The sequence below is a fragment of the Enhydra lutris genome, unplaced genomic scaffold (genome assembly GCF_002288905.1).
Source record: "Enhydra lutris kenyoni isolate GAN:26980312 unplaced genomic scaffold, ASM228890v2 scaffoldscaffold81, whole genome shotgun sequence".
Classification (NCBI taxonomy): Eukaryota; Metazoa; Chordata; class Mammalia; order Carnivora; family Mustelidae; genus Enhydra; species Enhydra lutris.
The window spans coordinates 4,336,773-4,348,697 of record NW_019154165.1 but is presented as its reverse complement, the minus strand read 5'-3'; the positions used below and the strand labels follow the sequence as shown (position 1 = coordinate 4,348,697).

Here is an 11,925-nt window from a genome sequence, read left to right as displayed (position 1 = left end):
TCTTTTCTTTTTTGGCTAAGTATGGCTAGAGGTGTATCAACTTCATTCACTTTTTTCAAATAAACAGTTCGTGCTTTCATTGATCTCTTTTATTGTTTTTTTAAGCTTCTATTTCATTTATTTTTGCTTTAGTCTTTATTATTTCCTTCTTTCCCCTGGTTTTAGGCTTTGTTTGTCGTGCTTCCTGCAGGTGCTTTGTGCTTATGCTGAGGGGTGGGCAGTGAAATGGCACCAGCCAACTCCTCTGTTCCTGGAGGTATCTCTGTGAACACTGTCTCTCAGAGATGTACTCTGAGAAAAGTGAACAGTCTCCCCTCTGTGTTCCGCAGGTGTTCTTCAGATCACTTTTTCCATGCTGTCTGTCTCTGGGTTGTTTGCCTGCCTTCTTTCCAGAAGCAGCAGAGTGCCTCCAGGCCTCTAGCTCAACCAAACCCATTCTCCTTTAAAACTCCAGGTTTTAAGCCCCTCTGGGTGAAAGAATTCAGGAAAATCAACCACTCTCATTTTTCAAGCCAATGACTTTAGGGAAATGTTCTTTTTGTGCATTCATCTGTGTGCTGGTCTCTCTCTTGCCTTTGTCTATGACTACAATGCCCTCCCCTCCACAGCACCTGGGATCCCTTTCTCCCCTAAGCCTCCTCTCTCCCCATCCTACCTTCTTCAATGTGGCCCCTTCTCTCCCTTCACTTGAGGAGTTTTTCTGACAGTCTTCATGTCTATTTCTGGGATATTTAGGATGATTTTTAGTTATCTAGTGTGTTCATTGGATGAGGCAAGCCAAGGGTCCTCCTACTCCACTACCATTTTTTCTCAACCTGTCCTGGGCATTTCTGTCTGGATATCTCACAGGGTCTTCAAAAACACTGTTTCCAAAATTGAGGAGAGCAACTTTCCCACAAAACCTGTTCTTTGATGATTAATTATTATTACCATCTACTTAATTTTCCAAGTTAGACTTTTTTCCCTCTTAATCCTTCTCCAGTGCTCCATGTTTTTTTCAGATATTATTGATTTATTTGAGAGAGAGAGAGAGAGATATCAAGAGCACAAGTGGTATGGGAGGGAGGGGGAGATGCAGAGTCCCTCCTGAGCAGGGAGCCCAATGTGAGGCTCAATTCTGGGACCCTGGTTTCATGAGCTGAGCCAAAGGCAGATGCTTAACTGACTGAGCCACCCAGTTACCCATCAAATGCATGTGTGTATGTGTGTGTGTGTGTGTGTACCATAATTTATTTAAATCAACTCTCATTGGCCATTTGAATTACTTCTTTTTTTATATTCTAAGCAGTCTAGCAATGAATAACCTTATAAGTTAACCTTCATGCACTTACATGATAATTTACATATATGATAATTTTCTTAGGATACATTTCTTTTTTTTTTTAATTTAATTTAATTTTTTTTCAGTGTTCCAACATTCAATGTTGTTCCAAGATTCAATTCACTGGGTGTGGTGCATAAACCTGCCCTCCTTAATACCCACCACCAGAGAGTCAATTATCATATGGTTTCACTTACTTGTGGAGCATGAGGAATAACATGTGAAGACATTGGGAGTTGAAGAGAAGTGAGTTAGGGGAAATTGGAAGGGGAGACTAACCAATGCTCTATGTTTGAAAAGTCACAGGTCTCTTTGCATCTATCTCACATCTGTCCTTTTCCATTTCACTGGCAATGCCATAGGTTAGGGCCTCATCAACTGTTGTGATGATGATTAGTCTCCTAATTGATCTCTGTCTCCAGTCCTTGCTTTCCCATCTATCTTTCCCATTATTAAAAGAATGAGGTTTTTTTGTTTTTGTTTTGTTTTGCTTTTTACAATGCAGTCATCTCTGAATATGCATTGTCATGCTTACAAGTTCCATGATTCCCTAAGGATTATAGTATAAAGACCAAATTCCTTACCTTAGTATGTCCTGTAAGGTCTTTACAATCTGGCCCAAGTCTGTCTTTCTGGCCTCACCTCCAGGTAAGCTTCCCTCTTTTCACCCCCACACTGTAGCCAAAGTGCAACACTAATCACTTACTGAACCTGTCTTGTATAAGCTGTTCTGCCTTGCTGAACCATCTTCCCCTTCTTTCTCCTTCTTGATGGACCACTTCTCATTTTCATATAAGTTCTAAGTTTTTTTTTTTTTTTTAAAGATTTTATTTATTTATTTGACAGAGAGAGATCACAAGTAGACAGAGAGGCAGGCAGAGAGAGGGAGGGAAGCAGGCTCCCTGCTGAGCAGAGAGCCCGATGCGGGACTCGATCCCAGGAACCTGAGATCATGACCCGAGCCGAAGGCAGCGGCTTAACCCACTGAGCCACCCAGGCGCCCTAAGTTCTAAGTTTTTTATTGGTTGATGAAGAGAGATGAATGAGAAAGTGACATGATTCAAATGTCAGGCTACAGTCAGGTAAAAATGGGAAGCATAAAGGTAAAATCAAAATTGAAACAGATCATTATTTTCATCAGAGATGAGAGAAGAGCTTGCAAACAATGTCTGTAGATGGTACTGATATGAAGAATCTGAGGATCTTGACCAGTGTCCAGCATGTAGATGTACTGGTGTAAGTGGTGGTTACAAGATGGGACCATAGACAGAAGAGGTGTTTATTCCTATGTGGAAATAAATGGGAGAAACCCATATGGCTTTATGGCTCATGACACACTGGAGGACAGGTGTATCCACTTCACTCTTGTCCACACTCCTGCCAAGATGGAATCTGGGGTTAAGTAACAGGATTAAATTTATGTTCCAGAGCCCTAAATAGCAGATACGTAGAGTGGTACTCTAGCCTGCAGTGCCTGGTTTGGCATTAGTCCCCTTATTTTCTGGGTTGGTCCAAGAATTCCCCAAGCAGTAGGTGACAAAGCTCAGACAGAATTTACCAATTTTCCACACTCTCAACATCAGTTTGGCTATAGTTTACCTATTAGAAGTTGGCCTGAGGAATTTATCAAAATCCTAGAAGAGAACATAGGCAGTAACCTCTTTGACATCGGCCACAACACCTTCTTTTAAGACATGTCTCCAAAAGCAAATGAAACAAAAGCAAAAATGAACTTTTTGGGACTTCATCAAGATCATAAGCTTCTGAACAGCAAAGGAAAGAGTCAACAAAACAAAGAGGCAACCCACGGAATGGGAGAAGATATTCACAAATGATGCTAGAGACAATGGGCTGATATCCAATATCTATAAAGAACTCCTCAATCTCCACACTCAAAAAACAGATAATCACATCAAAAAATGGGCAGAAGACATGAACAGACACTTCTCCAAAGACATACAAATGGATAACAGACACATGAAAAAATGGTCATCATCATTAGCCATCAGGGAGATTCAAATCAAAACCACAATGAGATACCACATTACACCAGTTAGAATGGCCAAATTTAATAAGACAGTAACCAACAAGTATTGAAGAGGATGTGGAAAAAGGGGAACCCTCTTACACTGTTGTTGGGAATGCAAGTTGGTGCAGCCACTTTGGAAAACAGTGTGGAAATTCCTAAAAAAATTAAAAATAGAGCTACCCTATGACCCTGCAATTGCACTACTAACCAAAAGACCCCAAAGATCTGACCCCAAAGATACAGATGCAGTGAAAAGAAGGGCCAACTGTACCCCAATGCTCACAGCAGCAATGACCACGATCACCAAATTGTGGAAAGAGCCAAGATGCCCTTCAATAGATGAATGGATAAAGAAGATATGGTTCATATATACACTGGAGTATTACACCTCCATCAGAAAGGATGAATACCCAACTTTCGTATCAACATGGATGGGACTGGAGGAGATTATGCTGAGTGAAATAAGTCAAGCAGAGAGAGTCAATTATCATATGGTTTCACTTACTTGTGGAGCATAAGGAATAACATGGAGGACATTAGGAGAAGGAAAGGAAAAGTGAATTGGGGGAAATTGGAGGGGGAGACAAACCATGAGAGACTGTGGACACTTAAAAACAAACTGAGGGTTTTGGAAGGAAGGGCGTGGGGGGATGGGTGAGCCTGGTGGTGGGTATTAAAGAGGGCACGTATCGCAGGGAGCACTGGGTGTGTTGTATAAACAATGAATCTTGGAACACTGAAAGAAATAAAATTTAACTTAAAAAGAAAGAAAGAAGTTGGTCTGCCTTAAAGATTCTATTGGAGTTTGTTCATATCACTTACATATTCTCTCTCAATATGCTGGTTCCCTATCCAAGGCTTCAGATGAATTCCTCATATTTTTGGTGTATTTCTACTCATTTTTAAGTCCCAACTTAGATACCAATTCCTCTAAAAGAGCCTTCTTTTTTTTAATAAAGATTTTATTTATTTATTTGACAGACAGAGATCACAAGTAGGCAGAGCAGCAGGCAGAGAGAGAGGGGGGAAGCAGGCTCCCTACTGAGCAGAGAGCCCGATGTGGGGCTCGATCCCAGGACCCTGGGATCATGACCTGAGCCGAAGGCAGAGGCTTAACCCGCTGAGCCACCCAGGCGCCCTAAAAGAGCCTTCTTATAGATATATCCAGTTCACTCTGTTAATTCTAGTTTACTTCATTCCATTTCCTTGGAACCTATTACTTGTATGACTTATTCTAGGGAGGAAGGAAGGATTACCAGGAAATAGGAAGTGGTCCTGCTCATAGGTGGGTACTATATTAAGAGTATTAAAGAGTGTCTCCATATCTCTCTCTCTTTCTTTCTTTCTTTTTTTCCTCAAGAGGCATATTTGACTAAGCCTGATTTAAAATCATCTTTGGCACACACTTTACTGTATTGGTAAGAGAAATCTGGGAGCTTGACCCCATTTTTATCTGTTATGATAGAATAAATAGCAAATTATTTTCAAAGGAAAATTGGACCTGGGTTAATGGCTGACTGCCAAGCACAACCAGGGTGACTTGTTGTGTGGTATCATGTCTTGGTGAGTTAGGTCTCACAGTTTTGACAAAATGATGTTAAAGTTACCCTAGCTCCACTGCTGGTAAAGGCACATTGTTATTTTAACTGACCACCTAGAAGATTTATACTCTTATCACCCATCAGGAAGCACAATTTCAAACTCTCTAAAAAGCAACATGAAGCAAACTCACAAAAGGGTCCCTAAAAGCTAAGCAACTATTTCTTTAGGTATTTTTGTCTAAAGGGTCCCAAATGACAGGCTTTGGACAATTTGTACCAATACTTTAGAAGTTTTAAAAACAAACTAACTGGAAGGAAGGTAGAAAAGAAAGAAATAAAACAAACAAAAAAAAAGAGATTCCCAGGTCCCACTCTTGGAGATTCTGTTTTAGTGGGTCTAGAGTGGAAAGCAAGAACCTGTTTGTATTTTTGTTCTCTCAATTGTTTCCAGGTTATTTATATCACACCACCTAATGTTTAGCTATGCTTATTCTAAGGCTGTTTAGGTTAGAGTGTTACGTTTATATATTCCTATTAGCTGCCCTTTTAGAATATAATAGAGTCTAAATAAGTAAATGAACAAAAAATAAGACCTACATTGAATGTCATGCTTTTGTGCAATTTTACTTAGCATGTAAGTACTGTATGTGTGTGTGAGAGAGAGAGACAGAGAGAGAGAAGCATAAGAGAGGAAGGGATAGAAAAACATAGAGAATGAAAGATACAACAGATACAGAAGCAGGCAAAGAAAGAGAGACAGAGGGAAGAGATACAGAAAAAGAGTAAAACCAACAAATAGGGAGACAGAGAGACAAAGACAGAAACAGAGATATAAGTACAAAAACACAAAGAGAGACAGAAAGAGACTGAGAATGACAAAGACACAGAGAAAGAAACAGCATGAGAGAGACAGAAAAACAAACACAGAGAAACATGTACAGAGACAAAAACAGATGTACAGGGAGAGACTAGGAAACAGAGAGACAGAACTAGGGGAGAGAAAGGGACAGAGAGACAGAGATGGAGCTGCAAAGAAACAGAAAAATAGAATGTAAGAGCAACTGTGATGTTCATGATCCATTTAGTAAAAAGTAATATGATTTCTCTTCTGTCATCTATGTGTCTTACCTTCCTGTTTTTCGGGAAGCTGTTTCAAAAAACCTGGTCCTGGAAGCCACCCTGCAAACAGAGGCCAATCAAGTCTCATGAGTTGCTCTGGATTGTGTATGAAAACCAATAGACAATGGACAAGACAAAAATTATAAACCAGACAGGCCACCAATTGAAGGGTCTTCCCTCACTTGCAAAGGACCTGGGTCTAAGGAGAAACTCAAATATCAGAATGTGAAATGACTCAGAGACCATAAGTACCCCCAAGGCTATGCCTAATGCCCTTTGCTTTCCCATGGTTCAGAGTGGCCTAAATGTGTTTTTTATTCAGGTTATTCTTTTGAGAAATAAGTGAAACAAATCCTTGGGTTCAATGTATAAATTTTTGACATTTTCATATATACACTTAGCTACTTAATCAACATGATAGAGGCTTTGTTATTCTTATTCCCACATCTTACAGTTATGGAAAACAAGAGACACAAGAAAAAGGAATACTGGGAAGCAGTGTATAAGAGGGGTCCCAAACACTAGCTGAAGAGGGACCAGTCAGGCTAGTTGCGACCATACAAGGCTGGTCCTTGAGAGGTGCTGTGGCCCTGCATTAGCTGCTTTATACCTTGTTCCTTGGCTTCCAGTCCCACTTCAGGAAAACCTGCTGCACATTGGCTCAGTTCTTACCCTACAAGAGGCTCTCTGGAGAATCTGAGTCATTTCGGAAGACTTTTTAAAAATCATATCATTGATTTAAAAAGAAAGCCTGAAGGCACAAGTACAATGAACAAATCTGTTCATTAAATTTCTTTAAAAAACAGTAGCAATAATAAGAAAGTATGAAAAACTTCCAGAGCCAAGGGAGCATGAAAACAGAAGGTAATCTTATCACCCTACATAAATCGGGGAAGCATTAGTTAAATCTCTCACCCTTGGGTGCTGAGTGGAACAGTACAAACAGGGCTTGTCTGTGAAATTTCCTTAGACTATGAAGTGAGTGATATCCTGGGGTTGTGCACTGTGTACCCTTCAAAACCATTATGAAGATCCTGAAAGAACTCCTGGTGGCCTAAGATGAGCCTTACTCCAAGGTTTAGGAAAAACTCTACTTACACAGATGATGGGATTTCCCCTGCATTGCTAACCACAATATCTGGCTTTGGTTCTGGCTTTTGGGGAATAGCTGCCCGGCACGGAGGATCTGGAGGCCTCACTGGGGGACGAACAATGGTAGGCTTTTCTCCCGGAGGCCGCACTTTGCTGAAACTGTCAGAGTCTCCTGAAAGAGAACACATAGTTGAATGATAAGCCAAATGGAACACTATTCATGAACAAGCACCCAGTATTGTAGTTATCTGGGCTACCTCCCTTAGCGCCCACTTATTTTTGGTCACTAACAACTCTGGATTTATTTTCTTTTCTTTTCTGTGTGTGTGTGTGTGTGTGTGTGTGTGTGTGTGTGTGTGTATAATTCTTCCAACAGCTTAATTCTTCAGAAAGTCTGTTTGAAACCCAGCTCTAGAACTTCAATTTTTGTGACCTAGGGTATGTCATATCAATTTGCTAAGTCTTAGTTACCTCATCTATATAATGAAGGCCAATAATACATTATGTTACAAAGATACTAAAATTTTAATTAGATACTAACATTTTTAGTATGAGCCTGGCACATAGTAGGCATTTAGTCAATTATTGATGATGAATTTGAATGTGTTAAATTCATAATTACCCAAACTCAGACCCTTTTTACTTAGATATTGACTATCACAGCAGTCCCCTAACTTGCCTCCTTGCATCTATGTCTCTGGTTTCCAGGTTAGTCAATATAAAATAAATATATATAATTTTTTATGAAATGGATTTAGCAGGGGTTTTGGCATGAGAGACACTAATGCACTTGCTGGAAGCACTGTACACTGTACACTGGGCTTTTTCTATCTACATAGCCATAAAAATTATATCTATATAGCCAAAAAGAATTCTGGAAAAATGTTGATTAAATGTAAAATCATACATTTGAGATAGTTCATACTTGTTGATCCAGTGGTTCCATTTTGGGGAACAGGCCAAGGGAATTAACTGCCAAAAAATAGGAAAAACAATTGGCACAAATATATTCTTCTTAATAGCAGAAACTTGGGGCCAACCACAAAGCATAAGCAAATCCATTTTGTACAAATACTTAGCCAACACATATTGTACATGAACTTACAAGGCTTTGGGTCAGGTCAAAAATATATGCATTTAAGTGGAAAAATCCATAGAAAGTACTCATGGCCTGATGAACACCAGGCGTGTGTACAACTATGCAAAGTTGTTAGCTGGGGGTGGGAGGGCAGAGACGGGAGCTAAGATGGTGGTGGAGTAGGACTCTAGACTCATTTTGTCTCTCAAACACAGCTAGATAATTATCAAATCATTCTAAATACTCCAGAAATCAACCTGAAGACTGGAAGAACAAACTCCACAACTAAGGAGAGAGGAAGCACATCAAAGAAGCTAGGAAGTGTGGACACTTGGTTTGGGGGAGAAATGGATCAGGGGTGTGGTGGAAGGAAGGAGCCATGGTCATGGAGAAAGACAAGAAAGAGAGGAGCACACAGGGGAATGCACCCCCAAAACCATTGGCTGGGAAAATGGGAACAGCTGATTTTCATGAGTTCCAACCAGGGGTGTTTAAAGACTACTGTTTTAAAGTTTGGCATGCTTGGCTGTGATAGAGCTCTGAGGCAGCTTCCTACTCCTGGAGAGAGGCAAGCAAACAACCAAGGGGGAGACGGCATGGAAATAGTGATCTGAGGAACACTTGGGGCACATAGAGGGGAGATTATTCGCTCTTCCTGGAACACCATCCTGAAAGCAGAGTTCATGGGGACGCCTCTTTGGGGACAAAGGAGTTGGCTGGTGCCTCTTTCTTCCCCGACCCTTTAACACAAACACAGATCTACCTACAGAGGGCAGCTCTGCCCTTACACTGGCTGCTTAACTTGCTTATACCAAGTCCCACCCTCCCGCCCTCTGGCACAACTGCTCTTCTCTGTCAAGCTCACCTCAATCCCAGCACAAGCAGACCAGCACAGGGCCCCGCTCACACCACATTACTAAACCCTAGAGTTTTAAAAGTCAGCAGGCTTGAAGTAATGAGCACTTGGTGTTACATACAACTGATGAATCATTAAATTCTACCTCTGAAACTAATAATATATACTATGTTAATCAAATTGAATTTAAATAAAAATTTAAAAAAAACAAATAAGCACCTAATGAACTTTTCATTTTCAATTTAGAAGATGCATTTGTGGTTAATATTTTGAAAAATTAACTATACTGGCCTTTTTGATTTGCCAAAATGATGGAGGGACCCGGTGGCATTTGAAAGGATAGGTCAGTATGCTGGCCAGTCTACATAAAGAAGAACTATCCCACCTGTTGATGTTCCTTGATGAGCACCTCGCCACAGGGTAATTATACATACATTGGACATAATACTGTGGTATTGCACATAGATACTTTTTTATTTTCACAATTTTCATTAATGCTATTACATATAAAATTTATCTGGAAATGAGGAAGAAACCTAAGTAAATGATCTGAATTGAAGAAACTAGAGAAACCCAAATATGGAAACAGAGTTTATTCAAAAAACAATTAACTCCATTTTCTCCAGGCACTGTGCTGAGTGCCCTAGAGGGTGCAAAGATGAATAAAATATGGCTTTTGCTCTTAAAAAGAAAATAAAGTCAGCAGGCTTCGTTGGGATAGAGCCTGAAGAGTACTGTGCTGCTCCCAAAGAGAAGGCAGTATACAACCCGGAGTGTGGAAACAGCAATCTGAAAAATTCCTGGGACACGTGGTGGGGAGATTATTTGCTCTTCTTGGAGTGCTTTCCTGAGAGGCAGTGTGCACAGAGGCACCCCTCCAGGGACAAGATATCTGGCACCATTCCCCCTGCCCAAGCCCCCCAGCATAAACAAAGAAAAACCTGCAGGAAACACTACAACACCAAAACAAGCTGCTTACAACAGGTCCCACACCATTGTTCTCTGGTGGGTACTGCCCTTCTTAGTCAAGCTTGCATCAATCACAGTGTTGTGGGCCCCTTCTGTAGAAGACCAGAGAAACCCCTGCCCACACCACATCTCCTGACCAGAAAACTCTGCAGTGCTTCAGTTCTAGTGGAAGAAGTATTAGCTCTCATTTCAATAGCAGACCAGAGCACACATAGTTAAAACTTGCCATATTTGGGGGAAGTACCAAACACTGCCCACTGCAAGCAAGGAGAACCTCTGAGGATGACTGGTCTGAAGGATAGAGCAGCAAGACACAATAGCAGAGCACATGCAGCACACACCAGTGACAGTCCCTGAAGCTCCAGTCCATGGATACTGTATTACCTCTTCTTCATAAAGCCATTACTCTCAGGAGCAGGAAATATGACTGGCTTTTCTAACACAGAGAAGAAGACAGATACTTAGAAAAAAATGCAAAGACAGGGATTTATCCCAAATGAAACAACAAAGATTAGGTCACAGCCAGAGATCCAAGTGAAACAGATATAAGTAACATGGCTGATGGAGAAATTAAGGTAGCAAGGATATTTGCTGGGCTTAAGAAAAGAATGGAAGACTTCAGGGAGGCCCTTACCACAGAGACAAAAGAGTTAAAAAAAAGAATCAGAAATGAAAAATGCAATAACTGAAATTGGAAACGAACTTGATGGAATGAACACTAAAAAGTGAATAAGTGATGTAGAGGACAAAATAATAGAAAATAATGAAGCTTAACAGAAGAGAAAAAGTAATTATGGAACATGAGAATATTTTTAGGGAACTCAGTGACTCCATCAAATGTAGTAACATTTGTGTTTTAGCAGTCCCAGAAGAAGAGAGAAAAGGGAGCAGAAAATTTGCTTCTGCAAATCATAGCTACAAATTTCCTTATCTGGAGAAAGAAACAGTTATTCAGATCCGAGACACACAGAAAACTCACATCAAAATCAACAACATCAGGCCAACGATAGAATATGCTGTAATTAAATTTTCAAAATATAATGATAAAGAAAATATCTTAAAGCAGAAAGATAAAGAACTCCCTAACTTAAAGGGGAGACTCATAAGGCCAGCTGCAGATTTCTCAACAGAAACATGGCAAGACAGAAGCAAGATCTATTCAAAGTGCTAAATAGGAAAAATATGCGGCCAAGAATACTCTATGTGGCAGGGCTGTCATTCAGAATATAAGGGGAGAAAAAGAGTTTCTCAGAGAAGCAAAAATTAAAGGAGTTCATAACCACTAAAACATCCCTACAAGAAATATTAAAGGGGACTCTTTGAGTGGAAAGGAAAGACCCAAACTGAAAAGGACAAGAAAGGAACACAGAATATGTCCAGAAACAACAAACAAATAATGAAATGGCACTAAATATGTATCTATCACTAATTACTCTGAATGTAAACAGTCTAAATGCTCCAATCAAAAGACATAAGGTGTTGAAGTGGATAAAATAATAAACCCATCAATATGCTGCCAACAAGAGATTCATTTTAGACTTAAAGACACCTGCAGATTAAAGAGAGGATGGATAATTTTTTATCTTACAAAAGGATATCAGAACGGTTCGACAAGATGGCGGGGAAGTAGGGGGAGGTGCCATTTCAACCTGTACCCTAAAGTGAGCTGATTACCTACCAAAGAACTCTGATCACTCATGAAATCAGCCTGAGATCAGAATTATACATGTCAGGATCTCTACAGGGGCAGAAGACGCCAGTGGGCAGGTAAAGTGGAGTGGGAACGTCGGACTGATATCGGAAGATAAACAAAAGGGGGAGGGAGCCACCAGAGGCGACCGATTGGAAAGTAATACGCCTAATACGAGAGTGCCCTGCATCTGGGGACCAGCATTAACTCGGAGACTGGTTGAAAGCACT

The 11,925-nt window shown here is 40.4% G+C and overlaps 1 protein-coding gene across 1 annotated transcript in view; it reads right to left on the bottom strand.

The window, feature by feature from the left end:
- The window catches only part of LOC111161014 (oligophrenin 1), a 540,219-nt gene that overhangs the window by 8,525 nt on the left and 519,769 nt on the right, over nucleotides 1-11,925 (bottom strand). The window contains exons 22-23 of the mRNA XM_022524453.1: nucleotides 7,109-7,274; nucleotides 6,020-6,070 (exon numbers count right to left, since the gene is read on the bottom strand). Of these exons, the coding sequence (XP_022380161.1) occupies nucleotides 6,020-6,070; nucleotides 7,109-7,274 (217 nt within the window). The remainder of the gene's footprint in view (nucleotides 1-6,019; nucleotides 6,071-7,108; nucleotides 7,275-11,925) is intronic.